This window comes from Pezoporus occidentalis, unplaced genomic scaffold (genome assembly GCF_034315485.1).
Source record: "Pezoporus occidentalis ecotype Australia unplaced genomic scaffold, CSIRO_AGI_Poc_V1 ctg46, whole genome shotgun sequence".
Taxonomy (NCBI): domain Eukaryota; kingdom Metazoa; phylum Chordata; class Aves; order Psittaciformes; family Psittacidae; genus Pezoporus; species Pezoporus occidentalis.
Window position 1 is genome coordinate 3,465,657 of NW_026915791.1, and position 25,151 is coordinate 3,490,807.

At 37.5% G+C, this 25,151-nt stretch overlaps 1 protein-coding gene across 8 annotated transcripts in view; it reads right to left on the bottom strand.

Moving 5' to 3' along the window:
- The window catches only part of KIAA0586 (KIAA0586 ortholog), a 74,261-nt gene that overhangs the window by 29,179 nt on the left and 19,931 nt on the right, over nt 1-25,151 (bottom strand). For 5 of the 8 annotated variants that reach the window (XM_062635644.1, XM_062635646.1, XM_062635645.1 and 2 more), the window contains 14 exons: nt 24,377-24,565; nt 23,308-23,495; nt 21,959-22,066; nt 20,428-20,508; nt 15,139-15,335; nt 14,835-14,953; nt 14,362-14,546; nt 11,509-11,668; nt 10,706-10,931; nt 9,953-10,200; nt 9,352-9,428; nt 6,022-6,156; nt 4,558-4,738; nt 1,972-2,108 (listed from right to left, as the gene is read on the bottom strand). In XM_062635644.1, coding sequence (XP_062491628.1) covers nt 1,972-2,108; nt 4,558-4,738; nt 6,022-6,156; nt 9,352-9,428; nt 9,953-10,200; nt 10,706-10,931; nt 11,509-11,668; nt 14,362-14,546; nt 14,835-14,953; nt 15,139-15,335; nt 20,428-20,508; nt 21,959-22,066; nt 23,308-23,495; nt 24,377-24,565 — 2,231 coding nt within the window. Of the gene's footprint in view, nt 1-1,971; nt 2,109-4,557; nt 4,739-6,021; nt 6,177-9,351; nt 9,429-9,952; nt 10,201-10,705; nt 10,932-11,508; nt 11,669-14,361; nt 14,547-14,834; nt 14,954-15,138; nt 15,336-20,427; nt 20,509-21,958; nt 22,067-23,307; nt 23,496-24,376; nt 24,566-25,151 lie in introns of those variants that run through there. The other 3 variants (XM_062635647.1, XR_009967950.1, XM_062635649.1) reach the window with 3 other exon arrangements.

Genomic DNA, 25,151 nt, shown 5'->3' on the forward strand with positions numbered 1-25,151 from the left:
TGTGAAACAACTGATGTGAGAGTCAGTGAATAACTTGGGTGGAAATCTTTTAAGAAGTTTAAAGTGATTACTGCCTTAAACATTGCATACAATGAATCATTCTGGAAGCTTGAGTATCTCTTGCTCTATTAGCTGATACTGTATTACAAGAAAATCTGTTTCCTAAAGGCAAGTAACAAAGCAGATCAAGCTGCAGATCTGAAGACAGATGCCATCCCTAATTGAAACTAAGGGAAAAGTTCATCATCATTGTTAGATGGTAGATAGATGCTGTCAAAGCAAGCCTTCAAGTCATCTGGTACAGGCATTTTTTGGTGGTGGTTGTCTTTCCAGAAAAGGATATATGGATCTAGTAGAGGATCTTATGGAGCTTGGTTTTGCCCTATTCAGGATAGACATTTTCTGTGATTAAAGGTATACTTACAGGTATGGTCACAACACAGGAAAACTAAAAAATTAGCCAGTGAGAAACAGGGCTGATGTTTCTCATGGGCTTACGTCAGGAACACCCACTTATGGGAAGAGATTCTTTTGTTTGGGGGAAAAAACCAAAACTGACCAGGGGTTCAGGGGTTTGTTTGGCTGGTTTGTAAGAAGAATGAGTTTTACATATCTGCAGGCAAAAAAAACCTACCCTACAGATTCAGATGCAAGAAAGTTTCTAAAGATAATATATAACTATTTGTATATTTTCTAAGAAAGACACTGTCAGATCACACTACATTTCTTGCATAGGTAAGACTATGGGTAATAGGCAATCTTACACATAGTATATTATCATTTGCCTGTACCCAGGCAAACAAAAATAAATCCTAACAAAATCAGCTAATTCTCCAGAGCACAAGATGTAGGTATCACTGTGTTATTTACCACAGTTAATGGTGCTAAAAGAAGAAAACATGGTTTACCCTCTCTGTCCTTTTTACTTTTGGCTTGTGAAGCAATAACAAGGATATGAGCTCACTCCAACAGACACAGTGCTTTAATAGAATCCACTTTTGCCTGTGAACAATCATTCAAAGAAATAATATGTTCTGGTAATCTCAAAGTGAAAAAGGTATAACATTTAAAATCCTTTTTCTCATCTGAAGTGACATATTTAAGAACTGCTCAGACACCATGGCATGACAGACATCAAAGCTCCAAAACATAAAACCACAAGACAGGTCAACTTTAGGTTATTTTTAACATTGAAAGAACATCAGGGAAGGACAGAATGCATTCAGGAACATAGCAACTAAGGTAAGTGTATTGCTACTTTCAAACATACTGTGAAGCTTATCATAATACAGAGCAGTCTCCTGGCTCATTTTCAGCTTTTTCCACTCACCATTTAAATTTATCTTTAGTTAGCAAGCAAACCATCATCTCTAGGTAACAGCACACACTAATAAAGTAGCAATGGATTAACCCTATACGTTTCAAGCAGAAATCAATAGGGTATTTATCTACCTTCAAGTATTCTGAGATACATCATCATTACTGCCTTTCTAACCCTTCTCCTAATAGGATAAATGATGCTCCTGAAATGCTGAAAAAGAGTTACAATTCATAAGGTCCTTTCCATCCCTAACTATTCTATGATTCTGTGAGACCGAACCTCCATTGTTGCTTCCTCTCCCATATATCCATCATGTTATTCTTCTGTATTTGAAGCACTGTGCCCCTAAAACATTGGAATGCCTCATCTGAGCTACATATAGTATTAGAGCCTGTGAGACTACTGAAGCTGTGAGGAAGCACAGAAAAAGGTCTGACCCTAATAGAAAGCATATTGTAAGGATTCTGTCACAGTAAACACAACCATTTTTATTGCACACATGAAGTCTTGACTTCAGTTTCTAAGCTGAATGTGTATCTTAAATGCACCAGTTCTGAGTTGTCAGTCACCATAGTGAAACAGGAAAATTTATTTTCCTGGGTTTCAGTTTGCACTTTCTGACTAGTCATAGAAAAGATCCTTAGGTTTACCTGGGACAGATCCTCTGAGAGAGATGTCACTCTGCGGCTTGACTGGGCTGCTTGCAGAACAGGATTTGAAACCGGTTGCAATTCCAGTTCAGCCATAAGCATTGGACCATGAGCTGTATCCTCATCTCCAAGAATTTCTGCCAAAAGATAAAAATAAAAAAATTCCTTGATGGACTGGACCGTTAATGTCCCAGTCAACTCATGGCAAGATGTGGAACCTTTCAAGATTCAGTAATGGGACATACAATGTTAAAGTGAATTACTTCCTCCTTACATGGCTCATTGTATAACCTTTAAATTGTTCTTGTGGGAAATAAGAAATACATGTCTGTGGAAATTGAAAAAATAAATCAGTTTTATCATCTGTAGATTTCTAACATGGCAAGCATTTATGGCAGCTTCAAAGCTGTACAGCTCATCATACCAGTATATGTTTTATGAGCTTTAGCACACATATTGGAAAGAGATTTGAAAAGCTTCTTCATGAAAATGTTTCACTGTTGTCTGAATTAAAAGAAACCGGCACATTGTCTTTTTTAAAAGGGATAATTTGCTATATAGCCCATCATTTATCATGCTTTTGCAGCCTGCAAGTATGTAAAGCCGTCTTTATGAAAAATGTACTGATAGCTCATGAACTAACTTTAGTCTCCTGCTATCATACAGAGCCAAAGAATTAATTTTAAGCCTAATTAACTATAATCATTGTTTAATTAACTGTAATTATTGTTCACTTTAAGACTGTATGTGCCACATTTCATTTGCATGATGGTTTTTATGTTCATGACTTCAGGCACTGAAAACAAGGCTTTATAAATGAAAGACTGATCAAGGTGCTGTTATATACCTACAAACAACACCTGCTCCATCCTATAAACAGACATCATGTTTCTATGATACAAATAAAAACCGTTCACAAAACTGAAGATACCCATAGACACACAATCCCCAGAATTCTTACAGTCTTATCTGTGACTCATTCTGACAGAGAAACTGATCATCCACTGCAAGCTTAAATGTACAGAGACACACACCCTGAAATATGTGAACTTTGAAATCTACTGGTGTAGCACTTATTTAATATTACCCCTAAATATAATTATAAAATAAAATTATGGACCTGTGTTGTAACTCTTGTGGCTATCAAGGAATAGTTCTTAGTCCTAACCTGCAATAGACTGAAGGACATATAATCTCCCATACCAGGGGGCAGATAAAAAAGATTTGGAAGAAAAGTGGAAGTAATCACAGAGCATTTCTTCCTCCTCCACCCCGTTCCCCACCTCCAAAACCAGATTGTTTCCTACTCAGTGTTGACTTCACTATCGAAAGGACTTGGACACAAGATTTTCTGTTCCTCTCTAATATGAAGAAAATCTTGTTTTGAAAGCAGATCCTACAATGTTATTTCCTCAGCAATGTGAATGAATACTGTGCCAGTTTCCAGCACAGTATACATTGGTGGGCAGGGAGAGAAGCTAAGTTAAAAATCATCAGAATGCAATGCAACTCAGTATTGGATTATTACAGATGTAAAAGCACAGGGCATTCCCCTATACACACCTGAAAAGGTACTTCTAAACTTGATTTTCAGATAACAACAGAGAAACTGGGATTAAAAAATAAGGGAGAGGAAGGATGCAGCATTGGCTACATGACTGTTTTCAACTGAAAAAAATAAATTACTGCTTTACCATAGCAACTCATCCCTGCAATATTTTGTGCAAGCCATTAGTTGTATGCCTCAGCTACCCTCATCTGGGGAAAAAAGAATTTCCATAGGAATCATAGAACCATAGAATAGTTAGGGTTGGAAAGGACCTTAAGATCATCCAGTTCCAACCCCCCTGCCATGGGCAGGGACACCTCACACTAAACCATGTCACCCAAGGCTCTGTCCAGCCTGGCTTTGAACACCGCCAGGGATGGAGCATTCACAACCTCCCTGGGCAGCCCACTCCAGTGCCTCACCACCCTAACAGTAAAGAACTTCTTCCTTATATCCAATCTAAACTTCCCCTGTTTAAGTTTTAACCCGTTAGCCCTTGTCCTATCACTACAGTCCCTAATGAATAGTCCCTCCCCAGCATCCCTACAGCCCCTGAATATATGAAGCTAAAATACACTGCCCGTTACGAGACACTGCAGTATCATCTTGATGGAGTGATAAAACCAATGAGGAGGTGTGCTGTGTAAGGGGACAGAAAGAAGGATCTTCAACCGCCAGTGTTAATACTTGTCCTGTGGAAACTGACTTCTAGAATGATTAAAATAAGTGGTTTTGAGAACTGAATTTGACTTAAAAGAATAAAATACATACTTTACAAGTCAACTTTTCTATCGGCAACTGGGTACTTGCCATGATTTTTGTTCAAATTGCAGAATACTATAGACAAAGGAGAGTGAAGGCAAGGCTTCAATTAAATTCAGTTCTCAAAATAGAAATGAAAATCATTTCATTGCAGAAATCACCTATAAATTTTTAATTTTGTTAACATATTCGTTGAAATTATTTCAGATACTGTTGTAGAAGACCCTCAGAATCCACACAAATATCACAGAGAAGAAATAACAGCCTACTTGTACCTCCAATTCGGACAAGCTGCCCTGGAGATGGAGAACGGAATCTCCGGTGCGGTCTGTTCTCAGAAGTCTGACCTGTTGGATGGTCCACATAAACTGAATGTCCCATTAGGATTCTCTCTGCTGCTTCAGTCAGCCTTGGTCTTTGACCTTCACTGAGCTGCCCAACACTATCATCAGAATCCTACACAGAACAGCAACATCAGAACAGCAGATATAAAAAACAGCAATGTATTTCTTCCAAAACCGCACACAGTTATCTAATTACATTAACCCCTAAAGCATATAAAAACTTAAGTCTACAGAATCAGTCATATAGAATCACAGAATACCAGGTTGGAAGGGACCTCAAGGATCATCTGGCCCAATCTTACTGGGAAAAGCATGACCTAGACCAGGTGGCCCAGCACCGTGTCCAGCCAAATCCTAGGAGAACATTCTTTCTCTTGCAAATGAGAAAGTATGTTTGCATACATCTTGCCAGATTCAGGGGTAAGTTCGTTAGTGTCTTGTATGGACAGACCAAGTAGTCCGTAAGTATGAGAAAGGAAAAAAGTAAATTAGAGATGTTTGTAAATGGTAGGGCTGATGAGAAAATGTCACAACAAATAGTCAGATTCAGAGCTGAACACTGTAGAGAGCTTTTCACTAAGTCCATCTACGGGAGCTCATGAAGCAAAATAAAGACAGACAAAGGAACAGTTAAGGAGGTGAAAGGTGAGTGAAGTTACTACTTATTTAGTCTAAACGTACTGAGACAGATGGAAAAAACTGCATATGCATCAATAAAATCACAAAAAACAAGATCTGCCATAAATAAAACTGCTGATGAACCGTATTGCAGTACTCACAGTTCACTTCCTTTAAACATTCCTCTAGCTATGTTGATTAGAATAGACTCCCAGTTCAAACTATTAATTTCCACATAGAAAATGTGTGGCAAAAAATGACTGTTATCCTTTGTTATGCAGTAGTTACAATTTTCTGTATCCGGATATGGATATTTTGGAGGTTTTGTTCCAAGATCAGTATCAACAGCATGTGCTAAAGTGCATGTAAACGTTTGCTGAGTTTTCTTCATACCCCCCTAAAACTCTCAGATGGCTGTTAAGTGCAGTGAACTTGTACTGTTAAACATACCACCTATACTGCTCAAGAGAGAGAAAACTTTCTTGGTGCTCAAATCAACAGAACAAATCTGGTACACTGGAACAATCACATACACACCTTGAAAACTAGGTATGTGTGATACTACACAGTTTTGTTTATAACAACACTTAACCTTCAGTGTTTTTTAAAGTTTTACACAAGAACAAAGGCAACAGAAGTGGGATCACTTCCAGCAGGGAATTAAGTGTATGAACCTGTTCTACAGCCAACAGGAGTTATAAGCTTGAAATATTACTTTTGAGTAGGAAAGTATCACTTCAAAATTACTGTGCTGGAAGGACAATGACTGTAAGTTACCTCCAAATGGTATATTCCTTCCTGTGCAGCAAGAGGTGCTTGATTTAATTTGGCTAAAAGAGTCAGGACAGGATCCCTGTGATAGCCTTTATCTGGTCTTCTCACCACTTGCCCTTCACTGGGAGGATCATAATCCTAAAACAAAGAAACAAAATCTACATAATATATAACTTGAATCATTCTTACTTTTTTAAAAAAAAAGCATTAATTGTGAACTAAAGTTGTTAGTTTCCACACTGAGAACTTGTGTCATTAAAATCAAGGCATTTAAAAATAAGCAAACTGACAACACACTGCTTTCTCCTTTTACCCACAAGCATGCAGAGTCTTTATTTAATCCGTAAGACTGCAATACTTAGAGAAGAAGGCCCTTTAGGCCTATAAAGTTCAGGGAAACAGTTAAATCCTCACACATACTGGTCACTAGGAACAATCTGGCTGCAGAATTACTCTCACCAGCTAGGATTTAGCTTCCTCAACCAGAGAGCCTAGTTTGGGGATGGAAGACTATTAGAAGGAGTTATAATCCAGCTGACAAAGAGAAAGAATAACATCTTAGAGAGCCTAACCTGATTAAAAAGAACTAAAATTTAGGTTCTCTTCATAACAGTCTTAAGCCCAGAATTTAAGAGAGTGGCAGACAGAGAAGGTGTGTAAAGGGAAGCCCACAAAAGGAACTTTTACAGTCTTGATCAAGAGTAGGGTGCTCTCTTCAGGTGCCTATACACTCACACGGCAAAGTCTGGACAACAGACAGAAAGATCTGCAAGTTCAGAGAGCACAGTCTCACAACTATGACATGAATGAAATCATGGATATTAGATGGGAAACTACACACAAGTGAAGTATGCCATGTATGGCAGAAATGTTTGGGAAGAATAGCCAGGGAGAAAAGCGGATTCCTACTGAAGGACGTTTAAACTTTGCATTATTGAGGTTGGAAGGGACCTCTGAAGATTGTCTAGTCCAACCCAACCGCACAAAAAAGCACCTCTTGCAATGTTTGGCCACCCCCACAGTAAAAACATTTCTTATATTTAAAAGGAATGTCCTGGGTTCAGCAGTAGCAGTCATTTTTCCCCTTCTTGGTAGCTGGTGCAGTGCAGTGTTTTGACTTTCAGCTTGGGAACAGAGCTGATAGTGATGTTTAGGTTTGGCCAAGGACTTTGTGAGCCTCATGCTCTGCCAGGGAGGAGGGGAAGCCAGGAGGAAGCAGAGACAGGACACCTGACCCAAACTGACCAAAGAGGTATTCCATACCACAGCACGTCATGCCCAGGATGTAACTGGGAGTTAGCCGGAAGGGCTGGGGGACTGCAGGGTTGGAGGAGGTATCGGTCGGAGCTTGGTCGGGCTGGGGGGGGCGAGTTATCAGTCGGCTGGTGGTGAGATGATGTATTCTCTTCCCTTGTTATTTCCTTTATCATTGTTATTATTGGTGGTAGCAGTAGTGATTTGTGTTATACCTTAGTTACTAAACTGTTCTTATCTCAACCTGTGGGAGTTGCATTCTTTTCGATTCTCCTCTCCGTGCCTCCGAGAGCAGGGGGAGGGCAAGAAAAAGGGGGGGAAGTGAGCGAACGAATTACCTGACTGGGTTTAAACCACGACAAGGAATTTCCTGAATTTCAATCTATGCCCACTGTCTCCTGTCTTTCACTGGGTACGACTCAGAAAAGTCTGGCTCTGTCTTCCTTACTTCCTTCGACCAGGTATTTATACACCTTGCTAAGTTCCTCCCAGAGCTTTGTCTTCTCCAGGATAAGCAATCCAAGCTCTGAGTATTACAGATGCACCACTCCCTTAATCATTTCTGTAGTCCTTTGCTGGAATCACACCAGTAAATCCTTATTTTTCTTGTACTGGAAAGCCCATAACTGGACACAGTACTCCAAACACTGTCTCACCAGTACTAAGTAAAGAGAAAGAACTATCTCTCTTGACCTGCTCTTCCCAATGCAGCAAAGGATGATGGTGGCCTTATTTGCCACAAGAGCACACTGCTCGCTCAGATTCAACTTGTCCACCAGGATCCCCAGGTTCTTTTCTGCAAAGCTGCTTTCCAGCCTGTCAGCCCCAGCACGTATTGGCGCATGGACTTGTTCTTCATCAGTTGTAGCACACGGCACTTGTCCTCGATGAACTTATGTAAAATTCTTGTCAGCTCATTTCTCTAGCCCACTGAGGTCGCTCGCAATGGTGGCACAACCCTCTGGTGTTCAAAATCAGTTTTGTATCACCTGTAAACTTGCTGCTGATGCAATCTGTCCCATCATGTAGGTCATTACTGAACATGCTAAACAGCACTGGTGCTAATATTGACCCCTAGCATACACTGCTAGTGACTGGTCTCCAGCTGGACTGTGTGCCACTGACCACAACCCCTTCAGCCCAGTGGCCCAGCCAATTTTCAATCCTAGGTCAAACCATTCCTTGAATTCACAGACATCCATGTGCTTATTGATGGTATGAGTGGAGATCAGAGGGGAAAGGAACACTACGGGTGTTGTGGGCAAAGTCTGCTTCAGAGCACCTGACCAACAAAAAGTAAGAGGAGGCTTTCTACAAAACATTAACAGGGGTCTGATGATTCCAAGTCTTCACCCTCGTGGCAGATCTCAACTATCTGAACATCTTCCAGAAGATGGGAGGCCATCCTGAAGTTTTTAGAAATCCCTATGGAGTTACCTTCCAACCAATACTGTCCTAAAGAAAACAGTTTAGTTTAAATATGGTATTGCTCTACCTGATACTATTATTTACATGATAACTATGCCCTATAAGAGGCATTACACAGAGAGGGGAAGTCCAAGCATTTGAGGAAGAGTGTTAACAGAGAAAGCAAGTGGAGAATACCTTGACTTGGAAGGCTTTCAGGACAATGCACTAAAGCAAACATCAGGTAAGAAACTATACTGAAGTTTTAAGAAGCTTTACCTAACTCCAGCCTCAGCTAATGTACTGTAATAATTTAAGGACATAATTAATTAAAAGATGGCTCAAAGCTAAAAGAGTTCAGAGCATAAAGATGTTCTGTTCTTTTTAAGATGTCTTAAAACTGAAAACAACAAAGAAATTAAAATGCATATTAGCTATCTCTCACCTACGTAAGTATATAAATAGTTCAATTTTTTAAAAAAATATAATTAGTTTGCACATGTTTTTTTCCTTTGGAGCTCTGAAATTCAAACCTTCTTTGTAAGTGTACAGCTTAAAACCATAAATGCAAAAAGTTTGTAAAGTGAAAATGTTTAAAGCGCATCCAATTTATCAAGATACTTATGGTAGAACACCACACTAACTCCATTTTCTTGTAAAACATTTCCTTACCATTTCATTGGCATCTTGTAAAGTACTACTTAAGCTCTCAGCAAGGTTTGGAACACGCAATCCTCCTCCTCCTAAGGCTGAAAAATATTTTAAGTTACAAATGCTAAAAAACATGCAAGTTATATGAAAGAAAGCCAAGGCCACATTCCTAAATAATTGCCACATAGTGCTTTTGTAAAGCTGGAAATTTCTACTGCCGGATGTGCATTACAAAGACATATTTTCAGCTTCCAAGAAAATTCTCTTATACCTTTCTTTCAATAAAAACTTAGTATTTAGTACCACATGGCACTAAGACAGCCCCAGTTATTGGTGCAAGACAGCCCCAATTATTTTCCAAATTGAGCTTATGACAATAGGGCAGATTTAAACTTTTTCATTTTCATAATAAGCAGATGTATTTTGTTCAGAGACAAAAAAAGAGAGACATGAGGTCTCTTAAATCCAAAACCATGAACTGAAAGTTAAGGACCAGATAATGCCTGTGGTTTTATCAGAAAATGTACGAAATGTAACTTCAGTAGACTGCAGAGATGTTTATAAAGAAAAAAAAAATAGTTAATCCAAATTCTAATTTCCACAGATTTGTCTGCTTAGTTACCTCTTGCAGCCACCACCTGTCCATAGCTGAAGAGTACCTCTCCTTCTGAAATGGGTCTGTCTGCAGTTTCAGTTTCCGTTTCCGTGAGCGTAAGGCTGCTTTCCTGTGTGGACTGCCCAGAACTAACTGTAGGCACAGGTGATGGAACCTGTGGATTGCAAGGAAGTGATTCGAAGGGCCTCGCTGACAACTGCTGAGCTGGTAAAATCAAGGCCTCTGGTTCCTCATCATTAGCCACTGACATCTCACTACAATGTAAGAATGTACGTTATGAATACACCAAAATGCATTGAAAAATATAGACAAAGGTCTTTAATCAATACTGAAAAATTAATTTGCAAGGTTTTTTTTTTGTTAATTAAAGAGCACAGCATTTTACACAGTACAAGAATCAATATGGTTAAATAACACTGTTCATTAATTTCTGGTTATAACCAAAAATTACCATGTGTATTCCCACTCAAATAATAGGAATATTTCATTGCCACTACATCTATTACTGGCACATGTAACAATATGAATTTACTAGGTACAAAGTTCAGCAAGATGATGATTAACAACTGATAAATCCTGACGAAGGTCCTGGTACCACATTTTTCTCCAAAATCAAAGAAAACAATTAAAAAAAGAATCCATCAATGCTTCCTGATATACATTAAGTGTTTCTTTCCACTGACTTTTTGAGGATATATGTTTTGGAGTTTGGGTTTTTTTTTTCAGAAATGAGAAAACCATGCAGCCTGTTCAACTCACACAGCCTTAGGAGAGAATGGTTCTTCAGTTAAAGGACTGGGTTTCTCTTCTTCCAGAGGAAGTTCTGCATCATCCCATGGGTTTGCAGGCTTTGGACTTCCCAATTTTGTAGCTTTGAAGACCCATTCTGAGGCAGGAGGGCTTGGTGTGGTTGTTCTAGGTGGTGTATTGACAGGGGTAACCACAGGTGTGCCAACACAACTAGTGGTAGCTGGAATCTCAACTCCTGCACAGGTAAAGTCAGATTTCAGATCAGAAAGGAATGCAGGAACTAAATCTCAGGCAGAGAGCTAGTCAGTTTGCTTAAGCACTTGTTTTTGTGATACCTTTTGATAATTGTGAAGACTGGATTAAGACTAGTTTCTTTTAAGTACAGTGTTGGCATCTGAAGGAGCTAGAATAAATCCTCAATTGCTTACTCCCCTTAATAAGGGAGACCGCTCTGCATTTTAAAAATTAAGCTGTTTTACTTGGGGAGTGTAAATTTGGCTTAATTAACATTAGAAATACGGGAAGGAGCAAAAGACAGCTATTTTTCTGATGTGAAAAATTGTGGAGGAGCTGGGAGGGGTGGAAATCACACATGATAGAATGTGCATTAAGTTTGAAAATAGAACTGTTACCAAATAAAAGATGTTTGCTTTTTATACAAATTAGCCCTCATTTTTTGTATTACATGAGTTCCCACTTGAATTATAGCCTCAAGAATATTACCGAGATGACATGTCTTTGAAGATTAAAATTAAAGGCAGTAGATTAAAGCATATTTGCAACTTCTAAACTTCAATTACTATTTTCACTACCTGTTTTTTTAATTTCTTCATGTTTGTGAACATCCCCATTCATTTCTGTAAAAGACAGAGAAGACTCTGGAGTTGTGACCGGAGGCAATTCTTTTTCTGAAGGTGGTGTTTGTGGTGGTGTGGCCTGGGGCGCTGGTAATGGAGTAGGCACAAGAGATTCCTGAAGGGAAAAAAAATAATCATAACCACAGTTATTATCTCAATGCAGAATTCCTATTTTCCAAGTATCCACAGAGACAGCTGAGAAAGAGAGAGAAAGGCAGGTTATCAGAGAACAGGAACAGTTGTTGCTTAGATACATGCTTCATTGATCTAATTCCTCCATTTAAACATAAAGTGGCATCAGGCAGCATGCTTAGATTAAGTAATTATGCATCAGAATGATTACAGTTGGAAATCATTATATATAAAACAGACTATTTCAGTTGGAAGAGACCCACACCGATCACCTAGTCCAACTGCCTGGCCAATTCGGGGCTTACCAAGTTAAAGCATGGTATTAAGGGCATTGTCAAAACGCCTCAAGCTTTGACAGGTTTGGGGCATTGACCACTCTCTAGGAAGTCTGTTTCAGGATTTGACCACCCTCTCACTAAAGAAATGCTGAGAGAACTGGGTTTGTTCAGCATAGAGAATAGAAGGTTTAGGGGAGACCTTATCACCATGTTCCAGTATTTAAAAGGTGGCCCTGAAGATGATGGAAACACTTTTTACAAGGAGTCCTATGGAAAAGACAAGGTGCAATGGGCACAAGTTATTGCTGTGGAGATTTGGCTGGACACTAGATAAATTTTTTTCACAATGAAAACAATCAGCCTTTGCAATAATCTTCCTAGGGAAGCGATGGATTCCCCAACACTCGACATTCTAAGATTCAGATGGACAGGGTGCTGGGCCATCTAGTCTAGGTCATGCTTTGTCTAGAAAGGTTGGACCAGATGATCCCTGAGGTCCCTTCCAACCTGGTATTCAACGATTCTGTGACAATGTCCAGTCTAAATATTAATTATATGATTATACTGATTTTAATAAAGCATTTAATACCATGTTAAGCAAGAAAGTATTTCATTACACAGATAAAATTACCATACTGACTCCATTTTATGGTGTGAGAATCAACTAAAGAGAAGATACAAAGAAAGCAACAGCCAAAACAGTAAAGCATTAAAATAAGCATGTAATTGTGATGTTTCTAAAACAATGAAAGAGATGGAGACAAATGTGACAAGCAAGTATGATGGTTGTTGGTTAGCCTGCTATGAAGAAATATGTTGGACTTTTCCAGGGTCTTTCCAGCCCTGTTTTCTGTTCATAAAGAAAACAAGATAATGGGGCTAAAGGAAGGCTTCCAGGCTAGTTTCTGAATAATAAATCCTCAGACTGATTATTTTTAATAAAAACTCTTCTCAGAAGCGGGGCATGATAAGTCATTTGGCAGTTCACACACAGCTGTGTGACACTGTGGACACTGAAGAACTCAGTAACTGGGCAGCTGAAGCTCAAGGTAAGAAACTTCACAGCACGAAGGGGCAGATCAAGAATGCACAAACTACATACTTAAGAACTCCTGCTATAAGCTGAGCAGAAGTGCAAAAAGGAGAACTAAGACACTAAGGAAACTACACCTTGCATACTACCTTATTATAAAATGTCTATTAGCATATTAGGGCTACCTGTGGTCAAGACGCATCTAAACTGGAAAACATAAAAGTGCTGCCCATCAGCAAGAGTTGAAAAATGGTACACATACAGATGATTGCTTTATTTGGCCTAATCAAAGGCCAAAAAGGACAAAACTAATCTCTTGAAGTGTGCAAATGAATATATATAGTAAGGAGAAACAATTTCAGCTTAAGATCACTTCGGTTTAAGCTGATACAGAAACAAGAAGGCTTAAGAGGGCCACCAGTAAATACAAAATGGTTATTAGAAGAGGCTTCTAAGTATCAGAACAAGATACAAAGAACAGTCTGCTTTAACATCACACGCTCCTCAATCTGTAATGGAGTGGGGAAGAGCTCTCTAGATGCAGGATGGCTGTATTTAAGCTTAGAGTACTAAAATATTACCTCTGACTACAGCAGGCACTAGGTAATATTTCAGTCTATATGCATTGTAGCAGAAAAGAATAATTGATCTCACTTTTGACAAAGCTTTGAAGAGTTACATTTTTAAGTGCAGCAATTTCCACATCCATCCCAAAGACATTATACAACACCAGACTGTCAACAGCCATGTTCTCAAAATAAGAGCCAGCTGTCATTTGATTATCAAAGCAACAGAGAAAATTATCCTGTATAACAGGAAGTTCTACTAATCATTTAAGCATTTACTGAGAACTACTGAACTGAAAACTTAGAAAGAATTAATACTAATTTTACAGATATGAAAGAATGGCTGCAAGCCCACAAGACCAAAAATAATATCGCTCTATTTCTTCTTATATAAAGAAATTAATTTCTCCATATTTCATTTCTTCACAAGAAAGTAGCATAGCTATTTCTGTTGAAAGTAACATGAGCTATTTTTTGGCAACATGGAATTAAGTACCAAGTCTTTTCATTAGAAATCATAGTTGTGCTCAGCCTTAAAATAATTAAATAAATACAGCATACTGCATGAAGCACAAAGGAATTTTTTTTCCCCCCTTTTCAACACTTTTTAAAAGTGAAATAGGTTTAATCTTGTTGCTTGCTGGAGTATAATAAGGAATAATCAAAAAATGCAAATCATGCAGATTCAATTCATCAGTCTTTTTCCATCATTTTTGTCTTGCACAGTTGAACCATCATGCCACAAAGAAATTATCACTTACAACTTCAACAGGAAAGCTTAAGTAAATGGGACTCTTACCATCATAACCATTGTACTTGGAAGAACATTTGCAGCAGGAACTGCTTCCTGAGCCTGCCTGTTTCCCAGCATGGTTGCAATAGTTTCACTGAGGGCTTCATTTACAAAATGACTTATCATTTCTGAGTCCACAGGCATGCCAGCATTGATGAAGAGCTGAAATCCTCCACCACCTGCAACTTCAACTGAAAACATAAAACACACATCCAGATCCCACTTCTTAAAATGTATGTACTGCACTACAGCCACTCATTTCCTTCTCCATGAACTTTTAAACATTCCTTTGCAAAAAGTGATTTTTTATTTTACAGATAGGTAAACAACAGTAGCAGAGCAACTCAGGATCGTAAAAGAAGGCAGCAGCACAGGACAGTGACATCAGGGGAGAAATGCATTTATCTGTATTATCAGACATTTATGTAAGGGAGGTAATTTTTTACATACCTATTAAGAGAATAATAACTCTTACTTACCAATATCAGATGTTACAGTGTCACTGTCTTCACTCTCTGAGGTGCTAACAGTGGGCATGGTTTCTTTCTGCACTGGGTACATCCCACTGATAACTCTTGCCATTATTTCTTGTTCCACCCTAGCAAAATAAAACCTATTTAACTATCAGCATACACTGAGACACCTAGAAGCACATAAAAGATCATTCTTGACATTAAATGCAAGGTAACTCAAAAGAAAAAGGAAGGAAGGTGATGAGAATAAAGGGAAGGTATTTATATGGAGTCATTTCTTCTCTTGTAACTCTGTTGTATTGCAACTCACCAATTTGTCAACCTGTTTTCTATAGTTTCTCTCCTTTGAATCAGTTCATCCAAAACATCAGTAGACTGCTGAGGAGCAGAAACCACCGGAGGAAACAAAGGACCATTGTATTTTGGTGAGGTAACTTTAAACTGTCCACTAAGCTCCAGAAGAGGCTCACAGAACTCTGGAATTTCATTCCTCTCCTCCTCCTGATCCTAATAAATAAGTAGTAAATTAAGTTATGGTGGGTTTCTGGAAGGCAATGTCATTAAGGTAACCATGAGACTTTTTTTCTTTAAGAAACATTTGTAGATGTGTTACAGCATATAAACCACATTCTCCCTTCTTAGTATGTTGTATGTTAACTGACGCAATTCTAAACTTAGCAAATCATAAATCTGTAGAGGCATAAAGGTATAGAAACTGCTAAGTAAAACATGATTTGGCTCATGTTTCCTGCCTGTTCTGCACAGGGCAGGGAGCCAATGGTAATGTTAATACTTGAGAAATTTACTTGTGACATAAGTCAGGTTTCTTTAATATGTCTACTCCAGAAATGCTCCTCCTTTAACCAAAAAAGTTTAGAAAACTTTCGATAGTTACTTGTTGGGCTCTTTCCTTTTTTTCTTTTTTTTTTTGTTGGTTTTTGTTTGGTCTTGTTGAGGTTTGTTTTTTTTTGGAAATTAAAATTTTACTTTAAAGTCTCCTGTTTGAAAAGATACATTCCCCAAAGTAAACAAGCATGTAGTCTACTACTCTAATAAAGTTGCCAGCACTGAAGACTAAACAATAATTTACACGCATTACATGTATGGTTAGACTCCCATCAATTTCGGTTCCTGAAAGTTAAAAAGTATTTCTGGGTGATCAATTCACAAGATCCTCACAGACACATTGAATTTAATGTGCTATTTCTTAAAAGTTACGGAAGTTACTTGTGCATTACGTCTGACTATTTCCAAAGATGCCACCCTCCTTTTCCCCTCTAAGCACACACACAGCAGTCACCAACCCATCATATCATAATGTAACACTTTAGAATGTCTCATGATGCATGAGAACCTGCATCTTTCACCCACAGTATTAAAAACAAATGCCTCCAATAGCAGTCTAATTCACCAAGAAGAAAACTTGGCATTCCAGGAAGAGATGAAGAGCTAAGCCCTAAATTATCAGTGAGAAGTATGTGACATTGCATAGAAGAGCTCACTGTAAATCTACATTTACTAAGATTAATCTCCAGCACAGTGAAAGGAGAAAAAAAAGTCTTATTTTCCCTTATCCAAATTAAATTTACTTTTAACCCATAAAATAAACAAAAAACCCAACACTATATATTTTCTATGAGTAAAACAACAAATCACTAAAAACAGAAAGAAGGAAAAAAATTAAAAAAAGTAACATTTTGTCTCCTTCCCCAAATCAGAATTCATATTTCTCTCCTTCCTCAATATACTTTAAAACTGAAAAGTCAGATAGGCCCAGGATGGGTTTTACAACAAACTGCTATTGGGGAGCAGGATCTCTGTATCTTTAAATAGTAATAATTCTTCAAAGAAAAGCTGCAACTTACAAAGCAGGAAAAACAGAATATGTATAAATGGGTGACAAATTAAGATCTCTAAACCATTCTAGGCATAGAAATAAGAAAGTTAAATGCAGAACAACACTGCATGCCTTGCAAGCTGATAAGCATTCTGCTAGGATATATGTATTCATAACCATAATTCGTTCTGACAGCAAATGTAAAGATGTCTTTGTCCAGTATTTCATTATGCGTTTTCTTCGGACTGCATTACTCCATAAATTTCCTTTGATGTTGCCTATTTAATACTTGTGAAAGTATGCAAAATACAAACATATGGATTAAATAAACAAAGTACACACAATAAGTCTTGCATTTAGTAACTTCTGACAAACTTTTTGCAGTTCTTTTGCATTTCTGAACTTTGTGCAAAAATATTTCTACTTAATAGTGCACAAATCCAAAAGAAAATTGTATTCATTTGGGCTTGATATATTATCTCTGCTGAAATAAAGAAGTATTTAATTATACAGATTGAACTTGCACATATATCACCTTGTAGACCAATCCTGAATAATCTGCACTCAGTTCTCTATTCTGCCTCCCTGGAGACTGTTGAAAATATCTATCATGACTCTGTATCAAAATACAGCATAAATTAGAAAGCCTTTCAGAAATTATCTGAATATTAACAGTACTTTATAATGTATCAAGCCAAAATTTTATTTCCCAAATTACATTCAGATAATTAAAGAAGGTTTGAAATTATTAGGTGCTATAGATTAAGTTTGTTCCACTAGCAAAGCATCTGTACGTATCTTTATAAGAGCCATCCAAAATTTACTGATGGCTTTCTTCTTGACAGATTTCTAAAGCAATTTTTACAATCAAGGTCAGGGTGGCATGTGCCACCTGTCATCTTTTGTCTGAAGAATTAGACATGTAAAAAACCTACTGCTCCCAAGAACATCTACAGGAAACCAGGGTTAAGGAAAATGTTTACTCTGATCTCTGCAGGTTATATATTTGCAGCGGTATTCAAAACAGAGGCAAAAATTCAGAGAAACACATCCCCACCTTGTGATTAGGGCATGTTCAGAGAGATCAAAAAGTCTCTAATCTTAAATCCTAGTACACTTGCTAAAGGTACTATAGAATTTGGCTGCCTGTAAAAGTTGGAAAGTAGACTCAGTAACTCTGTCTGTTCTGGGCTAATGTTAGCTGAGCAAGTTCCTCAGCCTGGAATAAGGCAGGATCCTTGCAAGGGCTGACCATAGGAAACCTTTTCTCTACAGAAAGCCTGAACCTACTTTTTTTATCAAAAATGAAGAGGTGTGTAAATCAAAGCTCTAACAGCTTTTCCTGCATTAGTCTACACGTAAATTATCTTATTCTGCAGTAAGAGCATGTTATTCAACTACTTCGGAAGGTGAAGCTCTGGGTCTTTAAACATCGGACATCAACGTTGCAATGGGAGAACAAGGCACATTGCCTTTTCCCATGGCAGCAGTTGTGTTTTACAGGTGGGGGCACATTACATTAGTCCTCAAAACTGTTAAAACAAATCAGTCCTAGGTTATATGATTAAAAGTTTGTCTCCATCTACAAAAACGAGCACAAAGGAAAGACAACGGGTGAGAAAATCATCTAATATGGCAACCGAGCCCCTCAACATGACTACTCCATGCAAGAGAGGGCTCAGCCCTGATGTCCAGGAGTGAAACCATACAAGATGAGCCCATGGAAAAACTTTCCATAGAACCTTTCTTCAGGTTAGGCAGGTGCATTTGGATGAGGTGATGACATGATGACTTACTATGGAATGCAGGGAAGAGTACAACACTTTTTACGTAGTTTTATGGAGCAGAGTCAGAGGTGTGAGGCAAAAACAGAAAGAGAAGAGAGGGAAAAAAAAAAAAAAAAAGAGGAAAAAACCCAGAAGAGAAGGGAGGGAAAAAGGAATGGAAGGAGGGAAGCAGGGAAAAGAAAGGATATTTCACACAAATACTTATCCTCTTCAGTTCTAACAGAATTAAGTTTTCATAATAAAAGGGACATGGGGGAAAGACAACAATAATCTGTTTTCCTGTATAGCACTGTAAGCACATTTTTTCATGAATCCAAAACCTCTTTTATAACAAGAACTTTGCTTTCTTTTGATGTCTTAAATAACCCTGTCACTCCAGAGGCTGATTTTATGCTTCCTCATTGTGTTTGCCTTGCACATTTTTAAGAATGTTGTCTGTGTGGACATAGGTCAAACATATGTTTCACTTGGAACATTTTTTTGTTATTGTGGTTAAAATATATCCCATCGCCAAAAATAAAAGCAATCCAGGAGAAAAATGGAAAAAAGGTGAATAACAATTATTCACATACACAAATTTAACACTGCAGCATTTTTTTCCTTTGTTCATAAACCAGTTCCTTAGATAGCTTTTCTAGTTTTATAAAATAAAGGGGGTTTGTGCAAACAAAAATGTTGTTTGAATAGGTTTAACTTCTCCCCTCTAATAACATAAGATAATTTTGAAACTAAAAATTAACAAAGCATTTTCCTACTTTTGCTAGGTAAGCCACCCCTTTAGGACTGTTCTAAGTAACTGGTAATGTTAAACGATTAATTAATTTTAGAAATAAATCTACCATACTGACCTGTAGGCTACAGAATTAATATTTGATGTACACTCTGATCCTGGGATTAGGAGCATATCAAGCAGGTTAGAATACATTTTTTGGGGTAGATTTTGATATGCACACAGCAAGTCTAGCTCACTGGAGAGGAGCTTGAGGAAAAAGCACTTCAACAGAAATACTAGCCAGCAACAGCAATTTCAAGCTCCTGTCATTTACTGAATGCTAAATGCAGCGGGACGTGGAAGCTGCCATCTTCCATAGAAGCAAGATACTCCATAACAGCTGTGTGGCAGCAGCTTGCTCCCTGCAGTGGCAGCCTTCCCAGCTATCACCAAGTTTCTCCTTCTGCTCTTGATATGGAGAAGTGAAATTCAGGCTGGTTCACCAACTTTAAGAGCTTTATCAGCCCCTACTCTAACAAGAGGCCAACTAACTAACAAATAAGTAAATAAATAAAGGGGCTTGCTAAAACTTAAACTGAAAAGAGTTAATTCAAATAAACCTATGTTATCATAATCCAGGAACAACATTGTTAAACATGTACAGACACCTTAACAAGACATGCAGCAAAACGAAGATTTTGTAAACTCTTAATGGGATCCATGAGATGAGCAGCATACGTTGTACACATAAACTCACATACATTGCTTGTCTTTTTCTTTTAAAGTTACATAATGTTTGACCAAAATGAAGTGATACGCTAAAGCATTTCAGGAACTCAAAAGTATACAATAATTGCTCTATACCAAAATTTTCTAAAAGTGAACACTCAGAAAACACATTTTAAAATATAGATCACTTACTTCAAACCTGTAAGAGCATCTAATATACATATTACATTTAGAATTGGAAATTGGGAAATCTATGTTTTATAATCACTGTTGATTTTAGAGAACTACTTTTATTTCTAGTGCATTCTAATACAACCAAAATAAAGCTATTTTTTTTAAAAAAGGTTCTTTACTAAACACACTAATTTCTAATATTGTTTCTATCACTGTAAACAGCTCAGTATTTCTCACAATGTGTATTTTTAAAGTTGCTACTAAAACTAATTTTCTACATTGCATTTTCGGTTATGATAGAATAATACAAAACAAATATAAGAACATTTAAAAGAAAAGGACCATTGCAATGTTAGTTACCTGTGTGACATGAGTAACATCAACAATATTAGTTCCTGGAAACTTTGCATCTTCTTCCTCACTATGTATATCTTCTGGAGTCTTATAAAGACAGATAGGAAGTGTTAGCTGTTTCACACGGGGTGAAAAAATGCATTAGCCTAAGAACTTCATTACAAGAATGCGATTAAATCATCACTCGCTGTCAGTAGCCTGAATCCAGAAAAAAATGCATTATCCACCTTAAAAGGTAAGATTAATTTCTTTGCACAGCATAAAGAGAGATTATTAGAACTTTTTCTTGTATGATGACAACTAAAACCTGCTGTTACCGAATCTAATGAATGTGAACATTAAAAGTTCTAGGCAGTATCATTAATTTTTGGGGAAAAAAAAACCAAAAAAACAAAATAACAAACCCAAACCAAAAAAAACAGTAAGACAAAATATTGTAAAACTAACTATTCTATGATTCTAAAACATAGCACACAAGACTATAAAAGTGTCTTAAGCAATTCACGTATGTGTGATCATAGAATCATTGGATGGTTAGGGATGGAAAAGACTTTAAAATCGACTAGTTCCAACCACCTGCTATGGGCAAGGACATCTCACACTAGACCAGGACTACATGTTGCTCAGGACTCTGTCCAACCCGGCCTTGAACACTGCCAGGGATGGAGCATTTACCACTTCTTTGAGCAACCTGTTCCAGTGCCTCACACTCTAAAAGAGGGAAAAGAAACATTTATACAGTGTCATTTAATAAAATCAATTTTAAATAATAATAGCTATTTTAGTCCATGGTGTATGTCTTACTCAGAGAATACCTTGACCACAAGACTCTGGAGGACTCAACTCCTGAAGTCAGAATAGCAGCTAATACACAGGGAAAACAGAAGGTAAAAATAACTACACAAAAATAAATCACACCATGCCTTCACACTGTCCGGTCTGTGCAATGCACAAGACAGAAGTCCAGTGGAAGAAACAGTATGCCAACACGTGCCCTAGTTTACAACCTTATTCTTCAGCATGCAGCAGTTAACCTTTCAGCTGCAAAAAGCCCTTTCATTACTGCTTAGGTTAGATTAAAAACACGTTAGAAAAATTATATGGAAAGAGAACAAAGTAGACTGGCCAGCTCCACATACAACAGCCTGCCAGTAAATAGGCTACGCATACGTGCCACTAACCACTGAAGTACAGCTAAGGAGCAGACAGAGAGAGAAAGAACATTCTCAGTTTTTATGCCAGAACACTGAAGCCAGTATAAATAAGACAGACATTGGGCAATGAAGCATTATAACTCTTAACAGGACAGAGAAATGCTGGTTTTATTACAGTTTTGCTATGGTGAATATTTAATCTTGGAAGACCAGTGTCTAGCTGCAATTTTTCATTTTATCAAACAAATACTTTATATTACCAATTCCTCAGAAAAATTACTTCATTTTTGCTGGAACTGTCAAATTTCTCCAAATCGAACAGAATAATGAGATAATAAATTTTTAACAAATTTGAATTCACAGACATTTAGACCAATCAATACCTGTATTACAGTATCAACAGGAGGAAGTGCGGGTTCGGAGCCTGGAAGAACGTGGTTTATACTCACACTGTCACTTGAAATACTGTCAATATCTATATTTGGTAACACCTAGAACAAAATAAAGCATCACTCTGAAAATCTATGTATTAGCTCAGCTACTATCATTGAACGTTTTAGGTTCTCTCTTCAACTTGCTACTGAGCCACTAATCTTCAGTGACCTCTGTTTCTCATACCTGTATCTGGTAATAACTTGGTTCTGAAAAACAAAATCTGTAACATACAAAAACTACCCTCAGAAATATTAATCTCTTTTCTTGCAGTACCTCATTCCTCTTGTTCCTTAATTCCCTGACACTTTGTCTCACACGTGACAAAAGGTGAATATATCTGTAACTGTTTATATAGGAGACGTGTGTTTGACTACCAATTTGTTTATACTATGTTGGCCTACATGCCACTATGTAGGCTGGTTATTGGATTTACATTGTCATACATCTGGTATAGTAAAATAAAGGGATAATTATATTAGAATATAATTTGTAACAAAGGTATGTCCATTACAGCATAAAAATATGTTCTTGTTTTTTTTAAACAAAGATTTAAATGCCTGCTTAATTCTGGGGAGGGGGGAAGGACCTTAAACATTTAAGAACTGTGTGAAATAAGAGGAAAATGCATGTGGGTGGAATACAGTGATACTACAGAAAAAACACTACGTATCTTTAACTGAATTCCATGAATCAAAAATAATGAATATGAAAGAAACATTAACTTCCCTGACAGCAGACATGCCAAAAATTAACAACCAACCAAAAAAAGACAAAACCAAACCAAACCAAACCCACAAACCAAACCCGCAAAATTAAAAACACCAAACCCACTAGGTAAGGACTGCAATCGTTGATTCATCAGGAGTGAAATCCTTGGGTTGCCTATCATGCTTGAAACAGAAATCTTAAAGGCTAAAGCAGTCATCCAAGAAAACTGATATTTACATTAATACTTCTTTTATTCCAAATTTGTTCTGACTCAAAAATTTTATTTAAAAAAAAAAAAATATTTGAAAATGTGACAGAGACCTATTCTACAGACACACTGCACGAGCAACATACACAAGAAATAGTTTGCTCTTTTGGTCAAATAATAAAGATAATTGTTAAAATAAGAATAAAAACACTAGCATAGCATGACAACTTCTTGGTCCCTCCATGCTGTATGTTTCTAACACTTACTGAAAACCACCTACTGATATCAATGTCAGTTACTGATAGATGAGACTATCTTTAGTTAGCATTTATTAAAATAAAATAAACCCAAAATCAAATCATCATCACTCTTGATATGTACCTGCACAGACAACTGAGGTGGATCCTTTTTCTCTGATTTCATCTCTATTACAGCTATGTTTGGTTTTTTTATTTCAACTGATGGTTTTGGTGGCACTTCAGGAATAGAGGTTGTAACTGTAACAGGGTGTGGTTTACCTATAACAACTCCAGCAGGCAGCAGTGAGACATTGTTAATTTGTGTTTGACCTAAAGAAAGACATATATAAATCTCAAAAGCCAGTAAATTAATAAATTAATGAAAAATTAAATCCAGGGTGTCTGTGTTTCACATAAGACAGACTGAGATCTCATGCACAATTACAGACCAATTAAAAAGTCCCCTATTGACACTACCCAGACTATAGTCCTTCACTAGGTAACCTTAAGGCGTTCCCAGCAGAAACTGTAAACTCAACCCTGCCATTTTTAAAAATTACTCACATTTCTTGACTACGATGACACCTACTGCTGAAAACAAGAATAACTACATTGTGGCGGTCAAAAACTACATACCATGCTTCCCTCACCTCACATACTCTTAATCACATTCAAAATACAATTACACTTCATATAGCATCCCACAATTTTTTGCTTGAGATACCCTTTTAAAAAAATCATCATCATCTTTAAATGCCAATATAATACTCACTCTTCCCCAAACAAGGCCTATATAAAAATTCCATTAAAGATCCAAAAATACAGAAGCCGTGACAACCAATTTAGTGTGCTTGGCACAACCCTACTGAAATTACTGGGCCAATGTCATCATAAATGTTGACTCTAAGGGCCAATGATTCAGTTTCTGCTTACATGGATACCAAACTTGAAGCCAGAACAAGAACCATAGAAATGTAAAGTGAACCAAAGAAAGTAGATACAGCTAAGCAAATAATTGCTCTGCCAGGTGCTGCCAAACATACAGCATGAAGAATGAGGAGAACCAGAACATTTTAAACTGTCCCCCCATGTGGATTTCCCATAAGAGCAGCTGCAAATCTCATGAGTCAAATCTCATGGCATAAGTTTTATTCCCATGAAGCTGCAGTAATTAACCTTCACACATCCTTCTATGCTTTATTTGTGCCTACCTAGTGGAATAGCCATAGGAATTAGGTGACCTTCAACTGGACCACAGATGGAAGGCACATCTCGACTTGGACTGAAAAGATACTGATTTCCTTGAGCTAGTGCATACAAAGGATGCTGCTTCCCAGGGCTGGTTACCACCTTCTGCATGCGAGAACAAGTCTGTGTTCTTGCCGACTTTACCTTTGTACCTAAAACAAGAGCAGATAAACTGCATGTCATCAACACCTGTATAAAACCAGTAACATCGTACACTACTAATTTAAGCCCTTCTCCTGAAACAATTATCAGGTTTTTGCTGTGGTATGGAAGGAACAAGGGAGAGACACAGGAAAGGCAGAATCTAAAAGTGCTAAGTTAGATGTCTCAGTATTGATAGCAATGAAGGAGTTAAAATTACAAATACTGAGCATCTGAATGTAGCAAATGAAGGCACAGAAACGTGAAGAAAAGGACATGAGGATGGTAGTAGGTTGGAATGAACCATGTGACTCAGCAGATAAGAAGTAACCCATGATTTAGGTTTGAAATACAGCATTAGAAGAACATGCAAGCCTGGCATAAAAAATAGACAGTATACAGGATATAGCCAAACTTTCATCTGTTGTTTCTTCTGATTAACTGCCTCAATTTTATAAAAATGTACTTTGTCTCCAGCCACAAGATTGACAGGTACTCAAAGGAATAGGAATAATCTACAAATTCCTGGTTTGACAACTCACTGCTACTGGAAAATAAAGCCGTAACTAATATCTGTAAGTCTTGACTTACAACATC